Below are 26,618 nucleotides of genomic sequence, written 5' to 3'. Positions count from 1 at the left end.
TACTGATCAAGAATGTGCTACAGACTGTGTTTATGCACCATACAAAAAGGGGGGGGGGGAGGAGAACTAAAGTGTGTTTAAAACATATTTAACTTCAAAATGCACTCAGCTGCTGAGCTAATGATTGTATGAGTTGTTGCAAGAATGTATTTGAAGATAAATTATCTTCAGGCAAACATACCTGGCTAGATTGAATGCATCATCGATCAAGCCTGCTCGATTACTGACAGAGATAACCTATGAGGAGCAACCAGAGAAATGGAAACATTTAGGGTGATGAAATAGTGAACGTTCACATATAAAAGCTGATTTTAGGGCTGAGAAGAGGAACTTACCTCATGGTTCCTTGTTAGTTGATTAATTAGCAGCCTCCAATTCCTAACATCATAATTAACTCTAAAGTAGCCGGTCTGGTTGATGTTCCCCAGCAACCAACTTGCCTCTTCCAAAGCAGGAATTCTGTGGTGTTCTGGAAACAAAGAACAACATAGGAATGGGACTTGGTTTTGAATTTAAAAATTCTAAAAACATATTTGTTAAATTCTTTCTGCAGAAAGGTAGTGAAATTGATTCAAAGACTAACAAAAGCAGTGGGGTTAATTAATATTTTTCTGTTAATTATTAATCTGTTTCATGTAGAAACACCAGCTGAGGCTGAGACCTTTTATCCACAAAGAACTCCAAGGGTCGTTTTGCAGCTAATAGCATTTATACAAGAAGTGTCCATTTAAGTCTGGTACCCTGACGCTGGCCCTGCTACAGCAGCTTTATCAAAGTACAATTCTATTATTCAACGGATTTGCTACAGAGAGAAGACTGAACCTGTGATTCAAAATAAATAAATAAATAAATAATCTTAAGTGTTTCTGCATGTAGTCAATAAAGCTTCTGTTATTGGATTTTAAATTAAAGTATTTCCAGTTATAGAGTTACAAGCTACTAACCACTGAGAAGCTCTCCTCTAGAACTATACCTATTAACCTTGTATCAACTAACCCATTTTTCCTCTTTCCCCTCTTTTTACGTAAGCACTTAGGGGCTGAAAGTATGAATTTATTCCAGTATTTGTACAAGCTAGAAGTCAGCCAGTCCATCACTATTCACAGAAGTAGGGATTCCAACAACAAAAACACCCGGAACACACACCACATGCTTTTTTCACTACGGGAAGAATCATCATAGAATGAAGCATCAGGCTTATATGTCTCTTGAATAATCCTTCAATTTAGCAAATTATTCTGACATAACTGATTATGAGAGAGAACTCTAAAAATTCAGCAATGTTTTTTCTACTATAATAAAACCAGTGTTTATGCTCTTGACATATTTATGTTCCTCATGTATTTTAAAAATAAAAAAGAAATATGCCATATTTGTTTTAAATGTAATTCCAACAGGAAATTGTTTGGTATGCTTGAATTCTTTGAAAGTAACTAATGGAAAAAAACAAGTTAACAATATGGTCTTAACAATTCACATACACCATCTAGTTCCTAGACTTACTAGAGAAATGGATTTGTTTACAGCCTTTCTTGTAAAAAAGTAATTTCTGAGGAAATAATAGATGACTAGAACTATAGATAAAAGTTATGCTTCTCCCTTGACTAAATATCTCTAGCAAACACAGAAATAACTGCAGTCTTAAGGTGCAAAGAATATGAAAAGCAGTGAGATACAATCCTAAAAACACCTAATTATGTGTTTATCTTTAAAGTCATGGAGCTGCTTTATGCACATGAATTCAGATAAAAAGCTGAAGGATTAAAAAAGAAAGTCGTCTTCTCACCTAGGTAGTTCCGACATCATTAAAATCTCTTAAAAGTTCCCTTCTTAGAAATATTAAGCCTAAAATAACTCACTTGTTGGCTATTCGATTAAATTTTTACTGTTCTTTTAGGGTTTGTCTAATTGACTTGCACCGACTCAGACTAATTATGTAAATGATTGAGAAAAAAACAGAGACCACTGTATTAGTTATCTTTGATTAAGTACTGACATGTCCTTTATATGCAGAAATAGGACTGTGAAAAGAAAAGAAAAGAAAAGAAAAGAAAAGAAAAGAAAAGAAAAGAAAAGAAAAGAAAAGAAAAGAAAAGAAAACAGAACTAAGTCCTACAACTCTGCATGATTCCCAGCCTTGAAAAAGATAAGCAAAGTGTTAGGTGGAGAGACATAGGTAGTTAAAAGTGAAAGGTACAAGGCGATCAAACTGTATGAGGACCTATATGAGGACCTGGACCAGCTCATTAAGGAGATATGCCAGGCTCTGGCTAATCTCAGCCTTCCAGAAGTACAAGGACACCTACATCCAAACAGATGTCTCTCCAGCTCAGAATTTACAGTCTGTAGCCATGCAGAATCCTGATTTCCAGCATTCCCACAACTTGATTTGGAACATAATTTTAACACCGAACGTCCTTCCTTCCACAGAGGTTTGTTAAACAGTGGGCTGCCTCTCAGTCCTAAGCAACTTCTGTTAGACTGTTCTACTGAGGTTGTTTCTCTGTTTAAATAGTTTTTTCACTGGCCCTGAAAGCAGAATCACCAGTTGCTCATGTCCAGCCTACACAGAGAAGAATTAAATCTGATTCCTGTGTACATTCGATTATCTTATTCAAAGAAAAACGTGTTTTTCAAACATACTGTAAAAAATCGTAACAACTTACACCATAGTGCTAAAAGCACTTTCTTAGAAGGGCTTGAGTTCAAATACCTGCTGTAAAACAGGGAGAGGAGAAAGAATTTGAATCTAGATCTACTCTATCCTATTTAATTTACTCAGCGTGGTGCTGTGAATACAGCCTGTCACTGCTAAATCTCAGCTATACTCTGAATCAATCTCTTGGATTTCTTAAAAGCAAAAGAAAAAATACCCACTTCTGTAACTAGGAGAGGCTGTGGAGGGAAACAACAACTTTTAGAATTTCCCTGGGTCTTCAGGAGTTTTGTGGGGTCAGGAAGAGACTGCTTCTACACAGCAGAACCTGCTGTGTTAATGTAGCACTACTTTCTGCTCATGTTATTTCTTCAGAAAACTAGCTCTTAAATGCCACCATAGCTGAACATAGCTACTTATATAGGATTAATCGTTGCACCTCTACGACAACTAAAAACCTATCAAATGGGCTATGAGCACACATTAAAAAATATCTGGGAGAAAAAAATACATTAAATAGAAATTTTCAAGATTGGTTCTAATTAAAAAACAAGTACACATAACTTTTTCTCTTTTGACTATTTGTATTTTTTTGATCTCTGCAGTGAGGAAATTACTTATGCTTTAATACAGTACTGGATGATACTTGCCAGTCAAATATGAAAACTTTAAAATAGCCTATCTTATAAATAACAGCTGTGGAACTCCTCCACTACATACTGCTTTAAGAGAGAACAGTATCATTTCAAAGCCTGATGGCACTATGGCTGTTTTGGTCAGTTCAAATCCAACCATAACCCCGTGCTATTATTTTTCAATAAGACCATTCATGTGTTGACCTTCTCCTGAAATAGAGGACAGGAATCATTCATGCCTTTCTGGCTCATATAAGCAGGTGGTTATTTTAAGGGACTGTTAGATGCATGTGCTCCACGTAGTTCTCTATAATTTACTGGAATTTTATGTTTGAGTCTGTCGATCCTCATGCCTTCTTATAAAAGAAATTATTTCTCTTGGTGATTATAGCTCTGAAAATTTCTATACACCTGTGCAATTTCTCTACTTATCACAAACACATTTATTAGTTTCCCATTTAAAGTATTATAGTTAGGGAAAAGGTAGTCATTCAGTGTCAAACCCTATATTAAACCATTCATGACTTTCTAAACAACAATAAAGATTTCATTTGGGAAGAAATCTACCTTTGATGGTTCTGGTTCACCTTTTAAAATTCACTCTAAAATATATACATAGTTGTATTTGAGATTAAAGGGTGTTTTTTTTAAAATCTTCTTCCATCAAAAAGTGTTTTTCCATGGTCATGTTTTGCCTGGATACCTCAGAAATTAACACTGTTCTGAAACTTCCAGTTTTGCCACATAAATATAGAAAACATTTAGGAGGAAATGGTTAATTTTTACAACACTTGTTTTGAACTAAAAAAAAAAAAAAAAACAGTCAGGGTCTGATTCTCATTTTCTCTGCTCTAGAAGTGTGAGACAATCCTCCAGCTGGTGCTAACTGCAAGTGGCTTGAAGTTTGAGCTCTCACAGCTCTCCTGCAACTTCCACTCCATCAAAACCTGCAGGAATGATGGAAGCTTGCTCCTCCACACAGCAACATGACCACCTTGCAAGGCAGGTCTGGGTGAAGGGCGGCCCTCTGCAAGAAACTATTCCAGTGCTGACAAAAGCGTGGGCTACAGACAGTTCTACTACCACTTCAAGTGTTCAGACTCACAGTTGTTATTTTCGTTTAACTTTTCATTTTACACAACCCCTAGCACACTGGGAAATTGGTTTATGCTGGTGGAATCACTGTTGATAGAACTGACTCCATTTTCCTGTAAAAATAACTGCATGAGACTAACACAATTTCATGCCAAGAGCAGCAAGAGAAAATTTCCTGACCAAGAAAATGTTCCATGAGGAATTTCATCACAGTCACATTATTTTGTGAAAAGATACTGGTTTTAGTTAAATACCGCAAAACTTTTTCCAATATCTTCTCATACAGGGAGAAGGCAAACCAGAAGGAAAAATTATTTCCATCTCATGTGCCCAGTTGCCTTAGCTCCATGTTGAAAAAATGTTTTGGTATCGTGAACACTACAGTAAATGTATCATATCAGCAAATATGATCATGTTTTGTTACACTTAGTCTTTCCTCAGAGTATCCTTCCATTCCTTAGCATTCCTATACGGTGCAACAGCTAACATCTAAGGTGATATTACACAAGTGTAAATAGCATTTTCCTGTTAGGATTTTTGCTCAGCTGCTGGGATAAAAGGAGTAATTTTGCCTCACCCTATCAAAATTGTGCCAGGATTGTAGAACTTGTATCCCTGCTCCTCATCATGGCTGGCTGAAGTTATAAAACAGGACCTATAAATTTCTTTTACCTCACGTCACTTCCCTTCCTCCCATTTTTGAAAGAAAACACAAGGGAGTGTGGAAATAATGCAGGTCAAGTTCAGCAGCTGTCCAACTCTCACCATAAAATGAATAAACAAATAAACAAATAAATAAATAAAGTATTATTTTTACACTACTCTATTACCCTATGGACAGTCATCAAACCCCATCTTGGAAGCAGCATGTCTTCTTTGTAGCACCATGGAGGAAAACCAGACTAAGGGGCTTACAGCTAAAACAGAGATTATCTAGTTGGAGGTGGCATGATACAGTAAATTGAGTTTTGCTGATTGGAAGGCAATTGCGCCCTGCTGAACTTTATTTTCCCCATCTCCTGGCAATCCTGTGCAGATACTAAGAGGAGTCTGAATGATCCACTTTACCAGAGGCAGAGAGTTCCATCAGAGGCGTACTTCTCCGGGACAAAACAAATCAGTCAAGGTAGAGGAGGTGAGGATGGAAATGGCAGTAAGGCAGACTGTAAAGCTGCTTCAGTCAGTTCAGCAGCATCTTCTGGATCATATTTCCTACCTGGAGCCCGAGTGCCAGCACACTCATGACCAGGGAACAGCAAGTATGCTTTCTTCCACAGCTTTGCTCACCTATTTGAAATGGATGGCAGCTAAACCTCTTCACTTGAGGTTAAGGCCACTGTCTATGCTTCTCCTGGATTTGTAGAAACGTGATGGGTAGGACTGGAATACTTAGTACTCTTAGACAACAGCAGTCACCAACTTCTCTGCAGTCACCAACTTCTCTGCAGAAGCCTTGCAAAGCAGCTGTCTTGTAGGGGTGGACTAAGATCAAAGCAGATCCTTGACTATTTACCTGCTATTGGTTTGAGGCTGATCCAAAACACTGGGGACATTGTGATCATTCATCATTACAGAGACCATAAAAGAGGCCACTTATCTAGAAGAAACAGAAACCAGCCCTGGATCTATGACAGAGCAGAAGTTCATGACACTAATAATTTCCACAATGCCTAAGCTAAGTGACTTGAGCCTTCACTGTTCAGGTATCTTTTCATTTCTCTTACAATTCTGAATCTTGAAGAAAGTCAGATAAATTTGATTTGAGTATCTGCATTCAATTTCTCTCACTTGAAGAGCAATGTGATTGATTCCAATTTTGCAAACATCCTCAGGTATAGTTTGTTTCATCTCCAGCTTACAGAGCTGTTCTCTGACTACTCCCTGAGACAACACTGAAGCATGTGTCCTTGTCACAACAGGAACTCTTCATGATTCTTCCTGCCCACACAAATCAGTCCTGGAAACTGCCCTTTCCAGTCTCAGAGTCCCTTTCAGATCTCCTGGAAACTAACATACAAGCTGCAGAAATCTCTAGAACTATCACAAAAACATCTACAGCAGCCCCAGTACATAACAGCATACACAATGAATCAGATATTAAGCAAATCTAGGGCTTTTCTTACCGATTTTTGTATGCTGAGGAATTATCCAAGTGAGTTAGACAACAATAAACAGAAGCAAGAGAGCATCCTTGATGTACTCATAAGTTTACAGTCTCATTTTAACGAGACATAGAAAGTGAGTGATTGAGAAAGTAATGAGGAAGGACAAAGATAATGACAATAGATCACAGTGGCATTGATTCTCTACACAGGAAACTCATGATTCAGAAAGGTTCCTCTTTAATTTCTACATAACAGTAACCCCAAAATCATTGCTCACACTGGCCATCATTAATTCGCTGATTTTTGAAGGCATTCCGATAGGTGTAGCAGATCTTAAAAGAGTGGGTAGTGGTTTTATGGTCTTGTTCCTCCACAATGCTCTGCAAGTAAAAGGCAATGAGGAAGCAACTGTGCAGATAATAGTGATATACTGAACTTTCAAGGCAGGAGTGAAGGGAAGGAGCCACGCATGTACAACCTAATGAGATGAGATGAGTTGAGATCAACTCTCTCTGAAGTCAATGGGAATCTTTCTGTTAACTTCAATGAGAGTTCAATCAAGCCCTAAAGGACAAGAGTGGAGCAGGTCATTAAGGCAGACTGTGAAAGCTCAAAGAGGTTTTCAAGTATTCCTGAGGTGTTAATATTAAAAAGTATGGCCAATGCAATATCACTTCTGCAAAGTGAGACAGCACCTTAGTGTGCTCTGACTAGGGTATGTTTCCCAGGTATGAAAAGCACCCTGGTGCCAGGCACATTTTTAGACCATCACAACATGGGAGCAGCATAAAACATCCTACATTCTGATGGGCTGCAAATGATCAGGATGAAGGAACAGGTACCTTCAAGCACTAGAAAGTTCATTTACTCAGATTTCCACTGATCTTACACCAATCATTTCTGCTTCTGCTGTTTGCTAAGCTCTATCAAACTATTACCTTTTGGTGACTTACAAAAGAGAAAAAAATGGAAAAACACAGACACAGACAGGTTTGACTCATTCCTCTCTCCAGTTAAATTTCTGTCCGGGGGGAATCTCTACACCCCTTAAATTTTACAAGAAGGGGTCACTTCTCCCACTACAGCCCATGTGTCAAGGGGATGCATGGCACCTTCTTTTCCCATCCTTATACTCATTCTATTTAAGTCTCCACATTTTTTTCCTCATCCACTTCAATTCCAGTCCAAAACTGTCAGCTGATGTTGCATGAACTGCTAAGGAAATAGAGAAATATTTCATGAAATTTCTATGTTGAGATTCCTTTTTAAAAAAAAACACTGGTATCCAGCCCTAGCTGTTCTCAGGACAATAGCTCTTATGATCATGTAAGAATTGAGAAGGGAGAGAATAAGTGGTAAGCAGAATAAAAAAAATTCAAAGTCCAGTATCTGGTTATCTAATAGAGATAACAAATACTTCGACAGATCAATAAGAAAACTTTTAAATGGCAGTAAACATTTCTTAGCCCTGGTTTAGATTGTGGATTGGAATTACAAAATGCCAGAATTATAAATAATTTGCATTTACTATGTCATACTCATCAGATGCTTTGCTACAAAAATATTACATTTAACTTTTATAAATCAATAAATTGAATTACATTCATCAATAACTTGATATACGTTGCTAAATACAAAACACTTAGCACTTAGGTACACATTTCTATGTAAAAGCTTTTCATTATACTGTAATGTCTGTGATAATTATAAATCTTCTTGCTTGCTGCTTATCCTTCATTCCTCCTCCCTCCCTTCCCGACTCTTTCTTTTGTAATTCATTTCAAGTAGCTAACACTGGGTGCAGAGCAACTAAACAATTATCTAGGATCAATTCCAAAGAAACAGTTGAGGAAAACACAAGTATGCTTTATAAGATTCCACTGGGAGGAAAGTTTATTTTTACCTGATTTGTTAGACACCCATATAATTGCCTCTGATGAGATGTGGCTCGTATTTCCTACTGCAATTGTTAATGGAATCTGCCACAAGTAGCTGCAAGACAAAGGAGGGGGAATCTAAGAACAAAAATACTGAACTGATTCTTCTCACAGCAATCAGGGATCATGTCAAAGAAATCAAAACACAATTTCAGTAGCAGCATAAAGATGTGGATTCTAACAAGTTATTTTGATTTTGAAATGCATTTGCTATTAGCAGTAAAACAAAGAAAAAGTAATTCATCTAAAAAAAAAAGATATTTTACATTTTTCACACACTATCATTATATGAGGACTTTTTGCAAGGTTTTCCTAATTTAACAAAATACTTCACAGAAGAGGAAATAATGATTTCCCACAGAAAGAGCATTCAGTATGTTTACTTAGAAAGAGAGAACCTCCAGGTAAAACATGCTTTGATTTATAGGGACTCCAAAGTTTAAAAATAACACACACTTTTAGCAACTTCTTAAAAACCTATGACAGGCTTTCATAGCTGCTGGTTTATAAAACCAAAGTGAATGGGATGGATTCTCCACTTTTTTGCAACATTTTTTATCATTGATGTGTTTTGCAAACTGGACAAAATGTGCTACATGTGGATTTGGAGATAAGCTAGTATAATCAGACCACAACTTTCTTCTAGAGTATCACAAATTGTTTCTCATTTGGAATAAATGTTATAATTTTCCTAAGATTTTTACAACATTTTTATCTCAACAAACAGAAATCGACTGTATGAAGTCAATCTCTTAGAGCAGATGGAAAGGAGGAACTCTTGCATGCCTTCATCATTATCTCTACTCCTCAACTCCTCAGAATACCATTTCACTAGCTGGTGAAAGAATAAACACCTCCCTCACAGGCCTGCCATCTCATTCTGCACACCTAGGGGAAGCACCCCATAATGGTACAGGTGGTCCCTTTGGGGAGCACATGTGCTTTAAGCAAGGCAGCATGGCAAGAGAATGGTCCCAGCTCAAATATCACTGTACACAATCACTTAGATACCAAATAAGTATATCATTTTAGACTGACTTAATCAAAATGGCACAAGGATGAGTGGGGGCAAGTTCTTGACATCTACATCAGCTTCTCCCTTGCCGGTACGCAGCGTTGCAGAACTAGCCTATGATACCCAAAAAATTAGGTTTGCTCACTTCTGTTTATTCAGAAGCCTGCTCCAGTGAACTGTGAACACTACCAAATGTGCCATAACCAGAGCCAGCGTATGTTGGCTTGCAAGGGTTGTGCCTGGGAGCACATCTGTTGTTCAGCACTGGAAATCACATGCATCATGCAACACGCACCCCAGAACGCTCTCTGTGTGGATTCAGAAACAGTAGACTACTACAGCAATTTCTGTTCTCTCACAGATTTCATCAATAAGACAAGGATTATTTGCTTCTATTATTTCAAAGTCCAAATCCAACAAATACTTCCACACATGGGCAATTCTGCACGCTCGATGTACACACCCTGAGAGCAGCCCTGCTCTGGGAGGTTTGGCAGCCAAGACTCAGGGTCAGTGTGGTGTCCCAGCCTGGCCTCATCACTGTGGACTTGCCTGGGGATCTGGACTCTGGGCTGAGCCTGGCTGCCACCCCTGGGCCTGTGCTGCTGCCATGCAGGGGTCCTGGCAAAGAACCCTTCGCAAACAGCCACCCCTCGCTGCACCCTGATACCTGACTCCTCAAGCGCAGGCTTTTGCAGCACACAAAACTGGACTGTACGTGTTGAGAAACAGTTTTCCACGCAGCAGTGATTCAGCAGAGAGGGGGAGATATTTGGAAAACTGCACAGCTGAAAGAGCTATGAGTGACATTGGAAAGAAAACATGGCATTTATTGCCATATGGGAGAAGAAAAAAGTCCCATGTGACTTTGAGTTGTCTGAATACTGACTGGTATCATGACACACTGGGAAAATTAGTAGATACACTGATGCACCAAAGACACACTTCAGATAAGCACATGCTCTGGCAGACACTTTTTGGATAATTAAGCTGCAGCATCTGAAGATGCTACTGCCTTCCCATTCCTTGTGCTGGAGGTTACCACCTTCCATAGCACCACCAGCAGAAAAGGATGTCCACTGATGTATTTGCTTCTCCAGTTCTCATTCTGGGGTCCTCACATAAAGTTAGCTTCATTGTTACCCCAACTAATATTCTGGACAGTGAGCTAGACTAATGAGGTGAAAACGCGTATTCTGCTCTGCTACTCCTGTTACAGTGGCAATAACTTCAGGGTTCAACAAGTGAGGGCTGTCAGGAGATGCTGCAAATTGATGCACCAGAGAATATTCACTACTCTCTTAAGTAGCTTATACTTTACTAGACACCTACCAGTATAAGAAGAGTCTGTTCAAAAATACTTCTAGGCAATATACCATCTTTAAAAGCACACTCAATTCTAAACAGTCAGCTCTCCAAAATGAAAAAGACAGATGATGATTGAGAAAAATGTGGCAAAATTAAGCACAAAGCTAGTACATATTTGAAAGGAACTTTGGTTTATGAAAAAAATGGAAGAACTGTATTGGCATGGTATTTTTATGACTCTTGAGATCGACTCCTACTGAAAAATTTATACTACAAAATAAAAGATACTGAGTTGCCTACATTGCTGATTTAAACACATATAAACATATACAGATACATGTGTATGATCATATACATGGACACTCATCATTTTGAGAAGGAACTTCATAAAAAGATGGATTTTATACACTGCAATCTCTGTACGGAAAAGAATATTGTATTACCTCATATTAATATGTCACTTCCAATTAAGGTAACTCCCATGGAAATAAGATCCTTCTCTGAAAAGTGATTTTGCTACAGAACGGGAGTCACACAAACTACACATCCTCAGAAAACATGTATGATTTGGTTAGGAAGATTAGTGTTAGTAGATTTAACTTTCATAACATTTGAGACCTGCTAATGTTCCTGGCGTTCTCCAGAACCTCCACATTTCATCTTGGTTTTTGCTTTACCAGATGAAACACAGGTTTCCTTTCAAAGAACATCTCCAAAAATCAATTTTTCCTACTTTTAGTGTTGTGCTCTGCATGTTTACCTGTTTTCACCTTCCAATCATCTTCATTCTCAGTGAAACTTCTACTGCTGTTACAGAAGAAGCCGTTGCTTTTTTATTTATGTGATAGAGACGTATCTGGCTCACCTGCCAAGCCCTTTTGTTAGGATGACCTCTATGCACCATCTCTGAATGATCTTCATGGACTATGTTCTCCAGATATGACTAGGAAGAAGCAAACCTTTTTGCACATTTCTATTTGCACTCTTCTACTTTAAAGATGAAAGAGAGAAGAGGCCCACTTGCCTTTTCTCCTCCTGTTTTGTCTGGAAGTAGTAAACATCTTTTGATTACTCTTTTACATTCTGGAAGTACCACCAGGGTGCTCTCTGTATATGTCTGACCAGGGGAAAAAAGAACAGTGTTCCACCTGGCTATCTGCTGCCTGATCTGACAAACCAATTCCAGTGAAGAGATTCTTAGTCTTGAGTCAGTGGGACTGGAAGAAACCATGTGGTCCCCCTACACTCAGAAGTATGTCTGCAAGAATTGAATGCCTGTTAAGGCAGCACACTCAGCCCCTGGGTGTAGTGTAAATAAGAAACTGCGTCCAATCTGCCTGAGATGCTGCAGAGCCTCAGAGGCATCAGCATATTATGTCCCTCTGGATACAAACTCGACCACCTTAACAGGGAACCCATGGCAGACCACCTAAATCCTGAGAAGTTCAGGACTATTTCAGGAAATTAAGGATCCACCTCTGAGGATGAGGTGGGGGACATTTAAAATTGGAATAGATATGGTAAATACAAATTGTGTTGTACATAATACTGTTCAGTCATAGACGAAGAGTTGTAGGAGAGGAGGATGCTATTGAAAGGTAGTATAAAGGTTGATGTAGGATAACATCCACCATTAAACAGAATGTATTACTGCCTTTTGTATGTTTGGTAGCACCACATCAATGTATAATACCAAAATGTGCTAGTATTTCCATTCAGCGAACAGAATAATTCAGAGTGACTTTTTGATATAGTAATCCAATCTTGCAGCTGCCAAGGTGCATGCAATATCAGAAGCTAGCTAATTATGCTCTGCTCAGATTACATAGATTTTTTTTTTTGTCTTGAGCTTTACGTTATGACTACATAGGCAGTATTGAGGTACTTTATCTCACTCGGAAAATGATCATATTTGTGACCGTCCGTGATGAACAGTTATGTTGTAGAAACTTTGGATTTTCAGTCGAACAATTCATTTCATTCTTTGTAAAGAGCTATGAAAAGTCAAGAAAGGAGAGTTTTTTTCTGCTGACGAAACAAAGATCTCAGGTCATTAAAGAAGAAAAGGCAAGGTTCCTGGAGTTCCATATTTTGTACACCTCTTCAACTACTTATTCACATTAATGAACATTTTTGCTGGGATGTAATCCCATACATTTTCAAGATTAATCTTCCTAGTAGCTTGCTTCCACCCACTGCCTGTAGTGAACAATGCATTTTTGCAGTGACATTTCCCCCGACTTCCCTGGACTCAAAGCTAAACAAAGAAGTTCAGCTGTTCCTAGTCATTACTCATAGAACAATGAAGAAATCTGCTCAATATTCAGAATATACAAGTAATGTGATTGCTTCATGTAAAGTGACAGAACTTTGTATGTGGCTAAAATACTGCAGTAGAATTTAACTAATCTGCTTTTTGAATGGAAGAGGAAGTGAACAACCACATCCCTCTCTCCTCGGGCTTTTACAGACCTCTATTGTATTTCCCTAAAGCCATCTCTTTTTCTGGGTTAAAGACTCAGTCTATCCTGCTGTTCTATATATAGCACCTATACTTAGTCCTTTTTGTTGACCACCTCTTTATTTTTTCTATTATACTCTTTTCCAGTTTAGAAAGCCAGACCTGCCCTCAGTGTTTTGAAGGCATGTCTACAACGGATTGTATCAGTGTGGTGTAATTCTTGTCTCTTTTATGCTACTTATACACTTATTTCCTAGTAATTACTACTGTTCTATTTACTTGCTTGACAGTGCCTACCACAACTTCCAGATTTCCTTCCTGAGGGAGAATAGGTTCTTCAGAACCCATTATTAAGCATCCAAGTTAGGACTGTTTTCCCCATGTGCATCATCTGTACATTTACCAACGTTAAGCTTGATCTGTCATTTTATCATCGTCAGCCAGCATTGAGGGATATTTCTTTAATCTTGGTAATTAGCTTTACTTTTCACTAGCCTTGCATACCTCATATTACCGGAAAATTTCGTCTTACTCTTCCATGCCCTTTATCAGATCAGTGAATAGTACCAACTTCAACACAGGGTTCTCAATAATTTAGTATTATTGTTCTCCACTGATAAATTCAACCATTTAATTTCTCACTTTTTGCTTATATTTCTTAACTGAGATCTTCCCTCTTATCCCAGTACAGATTATTTTCTCCAAGAATTCTTAATGAGGGAGCTGGACCTCGAAAAATACATAAAGAACAGTTAAAATGACAAGAAGCTAGGAATGTCTAGAAATAGAAGACACCTATTAATAGTTTTTGATTATATACTTAGCAAGAAAATCAAAGGAAGAGAACCATGACAAGGTAGAATAGAACAATGTACAGACTGTAGAAAAAAAAATACTATTTTTTAGTTCATCTAACAACAAAAGAATCGAGGACAAAATTAAAATGTTATAGATGAAAGCAAATTACGTGATCTTACTCCTGGCAGGATATAACAAGCATAATTATTTTAAAGAGTAGGGGCAGTCATGAAATTAAATCATGGAGTGATTTAGGTGGGAAGGGACCTTATGAAATCCTACCTTCTGCTCAAATGTGCTAACAGCACAGGAAAGTAGAGTTTCATTGCAGCTAGAACATGAGATTACAAGAGAATACGGAGGCTGTACTTTCAACTACACTGAACGAAGTCAGTAAGGTCCAGATTTTTAGATGTGGCAAATGAGTTGCCATCTGCTTTTTTTTCTAATCCTTCCCAGTGCAAAGCATCTATGGAATAACTTTCAAAAAAAACATAGAATCATAGAATCATAGAACATCCCGAGTTGGAAGGGACCCATAAGGATCATCAAGTCCAACTCCTGGCACCGCACAGGTGTACCCAAAGTTTTAGACCATGTGACTAAGTGCACAGTCCAAACTCTTCTTCAGTTCAGACAGGCTTGGTGCAGTGACTGCTTCACTGGGGAGCCTGTTCCAGTGTGCGACCACCCTCTCAGTGAAGAACCTCTTCCTGATGTCCAGCCTAAACTTCCCCTGCCTCAGCTTAACACTGTTCCCACGGGTCCTATCACTGGTGATTCCAGAAAATAGGTCACCTGCCTCTCCACTCCCCCTCGTGAGGAAGTTGTAGGCTGCAACACCAAAAGCTGAACACCAAAAGCTCCATGTACCTTCCAATGCTTTACTAGGCTGAGAAACAGAATTTTGAGTTGTCCAAATTATCTTAGGTTGGTAAAGCAGAAATAATGTATCTCCCATCAGCTGGCACTTACGAAATCTCAGCCATCACTTTGCTGTGACTTAGTTTCTCTGGACTAAATTCAGTTGTGGCATCAGATGAACTTCTGAGGGGTGCTTGAGACATTTTCCAGGGGCTGTGAGATACGGCACAGCATGTATGGATGGCCCTGCCCATGTAGTGGCAGCAGAACATCAAACAAAATATCTCAGGGCACCTCCAACGGCATCGGTTACCTGCACACACAACTGAACTGGCCTCTCCGTCTGCTCAATGTTGATAACTACACCTTTCATAAGTAAATGGGAGTTTTCCCAAAGAAATTTTTACATTTTTACTGAAAACGGCAAAATTTTTGAAACTAAGCATTTCAAGAGAAATAGAAGGCTTCAGCATAGTTTTAGACACTGCTGAAACATGTTATAATTACTATTTTAAATAAAAACTTCCAGTTTGCTGATTCAAAATGAATCCTGGCTTGAAATACAAGTTAATTAAAGGGGCAAGTTAAATTGAAACTGAAATGTAAGATACTGAAATGACAGAATTGAAATGAATTCTCTAAACCATTTTTTCCCCAATTTTTGCTTCATTTTTTGTCCTGATCAGCACAGGGAAATGTTTTGATATGCTGAAAATTTCTGTGGGATGGGAATCCATTTCTTGCTCATCTGCACCACTTACTAATCTTTGTAAAGTATTTTGAGAACATAAAAATCTAAGGCTGAAGGATATGATTAAAGCTATTTGACACAGAGATAAAGCAAGGCATAAAAATAATTTAGGAGTAAAAAGGTTAAAAAGAAAATCCAAGAGTAAAACTGCCCTGTTAAGACTCCTCTCTCCTTGTTTTAACCACCAGATCTTAATATCCAAAATGCTTACCCTGTCACTTCAGTTAAAGAAAGAAGTGGTACATCCAGAGTGGCTGAAGCTGAGGAAAAGAGGAGCAAGGTCACCTTGGCATTAGTTTCCTGTTCTCAGCCCTCCAGAATGGAGAATGCTCAGGTTTCATGTACACAAAGACAAGATGCTTGGGTGAGCAGTGCTGAGTTGGTAACTTGTGATCTAACTAAAGGATAGTGTGAAGTTCGGACACTAAATGAGGACAGTAAAAAGAGAGTAGAAATCTCTCATTTCTTCTGCTTGCCAAGACTATTGCTCTTCCTGCTAACAATGCAAAGGAAGGCCTCAGTTTTCAGTGGACTTTGAATACTAAGAAAATGGATGGTTCAAAGATAAATTGTTTACAGAAAACCTGAAAGTGCATTCAACTAATCTATGAAATTACAAGCCTTGTTGCTGTGATACCTGGAGGCATTTATTCCTAGGGTGAGAGCACAAGTGGTGGTAAGGTGGTATGTGGGAAACAAGTGAAAGTTGTGCAACAGCATAACAGCTTTTGAGCTTCTGTACATAGAAAGAGATTATATGTAAAGCAGAATTCAGCAGTGCCAGGGTAAAATTTTGTAAAACATACTTTCTAGACAGACAGTGTTGGGAAAGACAATTTAAAAGCATCATAGAGATTTTCCCAGGTTGTTATATAGCATAGTATCTCATTCAGTAAAGAGTATTTTAAGTTCCAGGGGAAGCTTGTGTGAATATCACCAGAAATCACATACTTTTAAGTGTGATTCTACAGAGTGTTAGTTCTGTTTAATGGATAAGGAGCTGACGACACAATCATGTTGTGAATATCATTCTCACAAGACTGAAAAAAAAACCAGAGATTTCATTAGATTTAATATGTGCCAGCAAAGTAATTGCAGGCTGTGCCCAGAGGCACAACACAACAGAAAAAAATTTATTCCCACTCACACAAGCATTACACCTCCTACACTGCAGCGGAGTGTCAAGGGATTCCAAGAACTCTGTCAGCACAGATGAAGGCAGATAGGAAGGGAAGATATCACTAACTTTGTAGGAAAGACAAATACAAGATGAAAAACACATAAAGGAGAACAACTTGAAGTAACTGAGAAAACTGAATACAGCTTGGAATATATCCACTGGTCATCTGGATATAGCTCTTAATTAATGTTAATTCTTACGTTCAGAGCAAAAATGAGAAACTGGTGAAAAACACTGGTAAAAGTAGCTGATTAAGATGGATTCCCCTACAAGTGGAATGAAAAAGCAGACAGCAGACTTTTTAATCAAATAAGATATCACAATAAGCCAACTTGAATTCAGAAAGGACAGCACATAGGTTTTATTAACTGGAGAGGTCCTGTCAGTGTCTGAGATGGACGGGACTTCCAGAATTCCAACAGATGGAAAAATTCCACCGGTCAGTGTGGAAATGAGAAGAGCGGGACATGGTAAGTGTGCCACATCACACTAACTATGGGATGCTCATCAACGGTTTCTTGGACTTGAGCAAAATGAGGAAAACATGGTGCTAAGCTTGGGATGCTTTTCCAATTAGAAAAAGATTGCACGAAAATTACTGTGGAAGTGTTTACTCCAAGATTATCTTGTGCTATGCTAGGCAGAGGCATTTCCAGTCCCTTTACAAAAGCAAGGGATACTGGCTGCAAAGCAGAGGACTTCCTGACCTCTTGATGGATCTGAGTGGGCTCCTCCACCCTCTGAGCTCAGAAGAGTTATAGATCTCACTTTTTGGAGCGTACCGCAAGTTTTGAATTTTATTAGATGTGGAAATCATAGCTGCCTGAAAGATGACTAGAAATCAGTTTGTCAAATGGTTTTGTCTGTTAAAAAGAGAAATTCCCAAAGGACTGACTTATCTACTTTGCAAGAGATTTTCAAAGGTTCTGATTAGTTGTGTGGCTGGATCCTCCTAGTATCTATTTCAGGGGGAAGGAAGACTTGGGCATTTGGAAGGTATCCAAAATTGTGGGCCTATTATCATTTTAAATAAATTATACTTAACTACATACATGGAGGCAACTATGGATAATCTTTGTAAGTTGGAGAAATATTTAGAACTGCACGACAGGGTAAATGGGAAGTTTATATTCTAGTCTTGAAAGATGCTAGCACTTCTGAGAAGACTTACTTCTGATGGTAAACCTCTTTATTTGCAATTCTGCCACAATCCAGCTGCTAATTTTATATATTCTATTATGTATGATTTCATTTAGAAATGCATGTTTAAAAAGGTAATCATACTAGTACGTTGTAAAATAAGGCTTGATTGTTGTTTCTAAGAGAAACTATTTCTAGGATAGATCATGGATTGTGTGGTTTTTTTCTGCGTAAGTATCTAAATGCAAAAATATGGAAGGCAAAGGATTTTCAGTGCCAATACAGTATTGCTGGAAGCACAGGAGAGTATGTATTTTAATATAATCATTGACAATATAATTAATCTGTAGCCAGATTAGTGATTAAAATGTTTAACAACAACGTATTAGAGATGCAGATTTTGTGGTTTTCTTTTACTCTGCCATAGACCTGACTCTTCCTGGATGTTATAAGAATCCTTGGAATGATTTTCAGCTGTAAATAAGTACCAGAGCTGGAACAGGGAAAATAATTTACATTCTCGTGTTTTAAGCCAAATATAATTCCCTCACCAGTGCAATGAAACCACTAATTCCTAGACATAAGGAAAGGTTTCAATGCCCTTAACAGCAGCACTCATGAAAGAGCCCATGTGTTTCCCTGCACTGTGGGATTGCCTTATGATGACAGCAGACATATTCTGTTAGAAAACAGCTGTGTATCTTCAGCCAGCCCATATAAACCCCACAGTCCTTTGGTCTGATAGCTTTTTTAAGGGTAGAGTCAAGGTAATTTAAATGAGTTAATTTAAATTAAATTATCCAATTTAAAAAGAAAAAAAATGTATTGCCTGAAAATAATATAGTATTATCTGATTATAATTAGCTGATTAGTGAATTAAGTTCTCTAATTTTATCTTAAAATTTCATACAAAAATAAATTACAATTGCGGTGGTTATAAATATTATGGGGCTCTTTAAAACTGACTCATTTCAGCGTTGGTGCTAGCAGAGTACCTTACTGAATTTAGAAAAATGTTGTGGGCAAAGAACAAGTACTACAAATTCTCTCTCAGTAAATGCTTTCTCCTCCCCACCTAACATTACCTTTTTACACTAGAACAAAAAAGACTTTGTTTTTGGAAGTGACAAGTACTTTTGGGTGCTCAGTCAGAGATGGATAGAAAGAAGTTGGTTTTAAGCAGTGTTAAGCGTCTACTCCAACAGCTGCCTCTTTACCCTCCAATAAAGGCCCTTAATCTCTCTCTCCAGCATCCTGTGTTCTGTCTTGCACCAATTACAGAATTGCACATGTGATGCTGATCGTGCAAACCCCTCTCTCTGAGCTGTACCTTACTCAAGTGCATACACAGTGCAGATCTGAGATTAGTATGAGCATAATTACAAGTGGAAGGATGTTTAATGGGCTGAGGACTAGTACTCCCTGTGATGCCTCTACTCAGCCACAGGAATATAAGTAGCATTTAAGCTATGTCTATGGTCCTTCAATATGCTCTTAGAAACTTACAGCCAACATTTTTTAGTGTATTTGAATGTTCAGTTTTGATTTTTCCTCAGAATACTTTGAATTTAACCAAGATTAAAATATAATTCCTAAGATAGTTTCTGCTTCCTCCGTAAGTTTACCTAAGGGCCTCCCACCAAAATATCTTCTCTATAAAACCTGAGATTCTGTTATTGACCCTGAAGGCTCAAATACAGAGATACATTGGTAGTAATGGATTATTTTTTTTTTTCCATAAGAATGCAAAAGGAAGAAGTAAAAAAGGAAGCATATAAGTAATTTCATCCTCTGGTCTACAAAGGGGAATCTACATCACTGATTTTACAAAGCCAACAAAATATGACATTTATCCACCTTCATCCCTCCTATTACCTTTCCATCTGCCAAATGCTGCTTTCACGAATCTGCTCTCTACTTCACTAAAGCCCCATCTTCACCACCTTCATTTCCCTGGTTCTCTCCATTTCCTTCATCTCAATTTCCCTGATTCTCTTCATTTGTCTATGTAGCTCCACCATTTCAATGCTCCAGGCTCCTGCTCCTGCCTGCATGCACCTTGCCACACTGCATTCCCTTTTCCTCCTCTTGCATCATGGGCAGCTCCCCACTGGCACTGCCACACTGATTCTGCACTTCACCTCCCCACCTTGCTCTGAATTAAAACACAGTGCTGCTGCACGCACACACGCTTCTTCTCTCACCATGAAACTGATCTAATTAATTAATGTGGGTTAATTAACTAGTTTGGGTACCTAGGAATTCCTGAGAGTTAGTAGAAGCAAATAAGATGAGGAAAGTGACATAGTCTGCAGTGATAATAAAATAAGCAGTGAAAAGCAGCAGCTTTTCACTGTCAGCCTAACTTCTGTCAGGATATGAGTGCTGCCACCGCACAGGAAGCAATGACACAATGCACCAATTTTATCTTCTTTAGCATCCTGGAAATTATAACACTGAAAGTTGCCCATATCCTGCACACCAGAGCAGCCTGGAAGTTTGCCTACTGAGAAGCGTTTCTCACAAACAGAAGCTGTGAAATGGTTTTGGAAATAAAGTGTTAAATTAAATTGGCATTTCTGAGATCTTTGCCAGCAGCAAAATGTTGCTGAAGAGACATCAGCACAGAAATATGCAGGAACAAATTTTAAGAGCACTCTCTAGTCTGATTTAATAATAATGCTACAATCGGAAGAGCCTCCAAAAAGTAAAAGGGTGAGACAAAAGACTGAGCACTCTTCGGTGACTTCCACAGAAAAGAAAAACAAACAAACAAAAACATTTTGCAGTAGGCAGAGCATGAGGCACAAGTACTGGGCTAGCAACCACCACCTTCCGACAACCCCAGCTATAGCAGGCACCCAAGGCAGGCAGGGCTCCTCCAGGTCCCTCAGAGAAGCAATGCTTCTGTCTGCTAGTTTGGAGTCTTCCCTCTGTCAGGCTGCTGGGGTTAAAGGCTGTTCCTAAACATACTGAAGGACAAGATTTACTGGTGTCATAGAGATGTCCCCTCAGGATGTATATCCCCAGTGTACACATAAAGAAAAGGAGCTCCTCATACTTTCTCACTCTTCTGCAAGAACAAGTATTTTCATGTCTCTGCTTGGCCAGCAAAAAAACTGGTTAAATTAATGTCTGTCTGTGTTCATAGGCAGTTCTGTACTTCACAAGGACTGTTGATTTTTTAATCTTATTCTTGAGAATTCCATTTCCTCTGGGTCTACTACATAAGTACCTTCCTCTCCTAGAGCCCCATTTCCTTCATCGTTATGATACCTGATATAGAGACACTCAGGTCAGTCACGATGAACCAGGGTACCACTTCGAATCCCTGGGTAGACACATAAGTGGTATCTAGTAGAAATGCTGATACAAGCCTAATCTTTCAGGTATAGTAAAAATGAAAGGCACAACAAGAAAACACTTGAAGGACATGAGAAAATGGAAGATTAGAGAATATTTCCCAGAGATGGGGAGGTCTGTCTACCATATGCAAAATATTTGGTAAATGAATTAGCCCTTTCTCCTCAACTTATGGAACAACTTTATCCATTTTACCGCTCTTTTTTATTACATAATTAATACTACATTTACCACATTATTCCATGACTGCTGTAAGATCTTAAAGATACTTATCAGCACTGCCCTCGTGCTCCTAACATTTTGGCTTAGGTTTAAGCAGCCCCCCAGCAGGTAAGTGGACAGAGTAATTTCTCCATTGCTGCTCAAGCAATAATGTCATGCCTATAGGTAAGAATACTCATGACAACATCCAAATGCAGGAATGCTTTTACCATTCAAATAATTATCAGTAAAGGGACAAGCATAGCCCTTTTTCTGCAAAGCCTGCATAAATGAGCTTTGTGTAGGAAATTCAGAAGAGACTTGAAGGGAAATAAATTCTGCAGTTAATCATTCATCTTGGAGTGGAGTGACTGCTAAGCAGCTCTGCTGTCAGTTGTAAAGCCTTTCAGCTGTTGTTGTTACTACATGCTACTACTACACTCATGAGTCCATGCAGCTCTAGTTTTGTTGGTCATGTCCCTGTCTTGCACCATTCCACCAAACTTTCCCTTGTCCAACCACTTGGAAAAAGGCACCAAGGATTACCATGCTCCAGCATGTATGAATACCCTAGCCATATCCAGGTTTGTACCTTTCCCTTTTTTCTCTTTCCTCACAGCTAGCTCTGTTCAGTGCCTAGCAAGACATTTCCCTTTAGGATCTTATCACGAACAAGCAAAGATTGGCTACGGAAGCTGTGTGCATGATAAGAACACTATACAAGTTAATATTACCTCAGCAATATGAACTTAATTATTCTGATAATATTGGAAAAGTTATTTCTCCACTTTTGAAGAGACAGGCTCTGCATATTTTTAAAAGGCAAAACTTATATCCATAACCAGAAAGCTTTGATCTGCTCTTCAATACAGCATATAAATGGTTTATGGATTTCATCAAAACTGATTAGTTCATTGTCTAGACCACAGATTATTTTTCATAAGATTTCTTGTCATATCTGTGAGCCATTCCTGTAATGATGGATGAGACTGGTGCCTTAAAATCATCATTTTCTCTGTCAGGAGGGAAACCCACTGAACCCTGTCAGATGGAATTTCACCTCATCCCCTCTAGCCTTATATGATGTAAGAGCATAATGCATTCTCAGAGAGGTGTACATGAGTGCAGGATTGAACCTACACATAACTAAAGGATTGCTACTCAGAAGTAGAATATGAACTACAGAGTTGTTATAGCAGTTTAAACTCCTGCTTGGATAAACTGAAATTGCTACTGAATCATTATATCAACCACAGGCTTTGACATTTAAATCAAAGCCCAGTGATTTTGGCCCTTCTGAGGAATGGCATTCCAAAAACGGTGTCTGTCACTGTTAGCTTTATTCTCTCATAAATGAGAAGTATGGATCATGTAAAGGCATGAGCATCAAGAAAAATCCATGTGCAGTTTGCAAAGAAGTGAAACAGTATGCCTTCTGTAATTCCAGGCCAGACCTTAGAGCTTGGAATGCCATACAGTCAATTCTATGCACACAAATAAATCACATATGTTATGTTCACATGGCCCTTGTAACATATTTTTCTGCAGTTATGGGGTGACAATGAGTCCAATAGTACATGAAGTGGGAAAATGTATATGTAATAATTCTCTTTTGCAGTAAAATTAAAGTCATTTATAGGAATAGACTAGGAATAAACCATTGTCAAACTTATCAACAGCTTTTACTTTAACCGTTTGTCACTCAGAAAAATCTGCTTGCTGCTGATTTTCAAGAAAAAAATGAAATGTGCTACTTCACATTTCATTTTTAACAGTTAATTGCTTCATAATTATATAGCATACAGAAAAGCAAAGAGATTTTATAAAAGTAGAATGGTTCTGAAATGTTCGTTTCCCTTTTTATTTCCATTTCTTATGCAGATCCATCTGAAGTATCTACTGTAAACTGACTTTCTAAAGGAAAGCAAAGTTAAATATCCCTAGAAAGGATCTGAACAGCAGCTTTAACTTCTCATCACTTTGAAGGTAACAGTACTGACATATATTGCTGTGCAATGCTAAACTACAGCCCCACCTCTGGATAACAGATGATTGTGTGGCAGATGCACACAGAGCCCTTCCCTGTTTCCCTGAGCTTTCCAGTGCATATTGTGGTGTCTGTTTAGATGATAAACTCCTGGAAAGGCCTGGACACGTACATTTGTTGTGTCAGCTCTACTATTTACAGTGTTTAAAACTATAACCATGATTAATCCAGAGATAAACTATCCTAAGGAAGCCAATGTCACTTGCCCTGCAAAAGCAGGGCCCCATATGTGGCATAAATGCAGTTTGCTCCCCGCTACTTGCAGTGCCTGCTACAGCTCCCCAAGGGTCCATGCATCTTAAGGCCAAATTCATGGGTCACTCAGGGGAGAGGAACACCAACTCTACTGGACTGTGAATTACACCATTGATACTTAACCCCTCCAAGCCTGCAGCCTGACTTTATATACACCTCTGTGCCTCCCACAACACTTACCTGTGCTATTCAGCCCCACTGAACCCCCATTTTCCTGACCAGAATGACCTGCTCCCTTGGCCAGAACGCTGCACTGAGCATCCATCAAAGTCTTGTTTTAATACCAGTTAGTGCCCCACTTTGTGTACTTGTAGAAAAATTGGCCCCTTTTATCATGTCACATAAACTCCATCTCTTGCAATGTTAAAAACTAAATGGAGTAATTTATCATGAATTATCAAATGGCATCTCATTAATTTGACTTTCCCTGTCTACTGTTTTCACAAGAATTGAAGCAACGGTGACTTTTCAATGAGGAAAAAGCAATAAGAAAACAAACAAACAAAAAGAAAATATTGAAAAGAAAAAATAGAAAAGAGAAAAAAGAAAAAAAAGAAAAAAATTAAAAGAGAAAAAAGAAAAAAGAAAAGGTAAAAAAGAAAATAAGAAAGAAAAAAGGAAAAGGAAAAAAAAAAACTTGATGACAAAAAGATTACATTCATTTTCAGCATGTCATTCTTGTTTTTCTACTTCATTTGATGGTAGGAAAGGACATTTAATGACACAAAGCCATTGTGCATATCAAGCTACATGTGCCTGTGGGCAGTGCACCAACAAATGGCACGCTCATTGTTGTAACACCCTAGACTGTAATTTATAACTAAGCCATAGGACTTTAATATAAATTGGTGGGTTACTTGTGAAAGGTGAATAGCATAGGCAAGTTTCACCTTTTCCTAAGAGTGTACAGCGCCTCTCTTTGGTATTTATGCTTACTTAACATGACTTTCAAATAACTTTAACTGGGAAGTAGCAAACTAGCTCCATCATCTAACTGGCTATAGTAAACTTCCCACCTGCAAAGCCTTCCTTAAGCAAGCAGCTTCCCCTCATTTGTGGTGAAAATGCCATGGAAGCACAGAGAAAAACAAAAGGGGGAAGAGAACAGGAAATACACTTCCCAGAGGAGAAACACTTATGTATTGTATTGTCTGCTTGGACAGTAAACTCTCGGCAGAGCCAATTCTGATATCTTTTTCTGTCCACTATATAGCACTAAATCTCACTTCCAATGTTTAGAACTTATCACTGTAATACAATTTGTAGGCAAAATTTCCTAAGAAAGCCAGCATACCTTGACCTATTGGTGCAGAACACTATCCTTCCACATATCCACAGATGGAGGCAAATTTTTGCTTAGGCAGATAATGACAGGACAAGGAGGAATGGTTTTAAACTATAAGAGGGGAAATTTAGATTAGAGGTTAGGAGGAAATTCTTCACTTAGATGGTGGTAAGGCAGTGGAACAGGTTGCCCAGAGAAGCTGTGGATGCCCCATCCCTGGAGGTGTTCAGGACCAAGCTGGATGAGAGCCTGAGGAACCTGATCCAGTGGGTGGCATCCCTGCCTGTGGCAGGGGGTGGAACCAGGTGATCTTTAAGGTCCCTTCCAACCTGAGCCATTCTGTAATTCTATGATCTCCAAGAACATTTGTAATTCTGTAATTCACATATGAAAATAAACTATTAAGAGTCTACTCACCCCTAATATTCCACTTTACAAAACACTTTCACACCCAGAAGTCTTTACTTATGAATTACAGTAGTTGTTATTGCAATAAATACTGAATACCTGACAAATCTATTTGAGAAAGTCTCCACAGTACTTACAAGTCTTAACATCTCTGTTTTAAGCAATCAAAAACCAGTAATCCCACTTTTACAGAGTAGTAAAATCCACTTGTATTTTATATGGGTATATACAGGTGCACAAAAGAAATTTTTAAGTGAATAAGGAAGAATCATTCTTACGCTGCACTAAACTGTGAGTCATGAACATTTCCAGCAGTCCACAGTCACTTGTTTTATACTCCATTCACAAAGGAACTTACTTCAGCCCAGGATTTAAACATATGCTTAATATTATACTAGGTTGTTCCAATACAGCCAGGAAAACAACAATTTGCTGTGTCATGTTTGAGTTCTGTAATATTCATCTTCTAAAAAACAATAACTAATTTATAAACATTTCCCAATAAACTTAACTATATTTTTAGGCATTCCTCAGTAGGAATATTCTATAAACTCCAGATGTGTCAATCCAAATCCAGTATTAAATTTCACCTTTTAATGATTTAAATCTATGCTACAAACATGAAGAAGTCAAGGTTAAGAGCATGCCTTCTTTCCCACTAAGCAAGAGGTGTGAACACTGAAGCTTCTAAGGTTGAACTGTAATTCTCTAGAATCAGCTCTATATGTTTGGCCTTATAATATGACATCAAAACTGCTTTAAACAACAGGACGAGGATTCCCCAGCATCAGTGAGGAATGTCAGCTTGTCTCTGGGACAAAGGAATTGTGCGGAGTCAGGTGTGAGTGGCAAGGAATCGATATAGTAAGCGGAAAAAGAACAGGGCCAGAGGTGTGTAAGTGCCTACTGATTTCAGTCAGTGGAACGGTCCCTGTAGGACCATTTCAGCTAGCTTCAAAATGGAACTACTAGAACCCCCTGCCTCATACAGGGGTCCAGTTCAGGTCTTGACTGCTTCCCAAGTCAAGTGATTTATCTATCTGATACATGGTTACATCTGCCAACTTAAGGTATGAGCACTGAGAGGTCCACTCCAAATAATCACTTAAACTAT

The 26,618-nt window shown here is 38.4% G+C and overlaps 1 protein-coding gene across 1 annotated transcript in view; it reads right to left on the bottom strand.

The window, feature by feature from the left end:
- The window catches only part of TRHDE (thyrotropin releasing hormone degrading enzyme), a 203,504-nt gene that overhangs the window by 38,501 nt on the left and 138,385 nt on the right, over positions 1 to 26,618 (bottom strand). Inside the window, exons 10-12 of the mRNA XM_035544377.1 lie at positions 8,395 to 8,483; positions 336 to 469; positions 182 to 237 (exon numbers count right to left, since the gene is read on the bottom strand). Of these exons, the coding sequence (XP_035400270.1) occupies positions 182 to 237; positions 336 to 469; positions 8,395 to 8,483 (279 nt within the window). The remainder of the gene's footprint in view (positions 1 to 181; positions 238 to 335; positions 470 to 8,394; positions 8,484 to 26,618) is intronic.

This window comes from Cygnus atratus, chromosome 1 (assembly GCF_013377495.2).
Source record: "Cygnus atratus isolate AKBS03 ecotype Queensland, Australia chromosome 1, CAtr_DNAZoo_HiC_assembly, whole genome shotgun sequence".
Lineage (NCBI taxonomy): Eukaryota > Metazoa > Chordata > Aves > Anseriformes > Anatidae > Cygnus > Cygnus atratus.
Note: the sequence above shows the minus strand (reverse complement) of the source record. Positions and strands in the feature narration are given on the sequence as shown.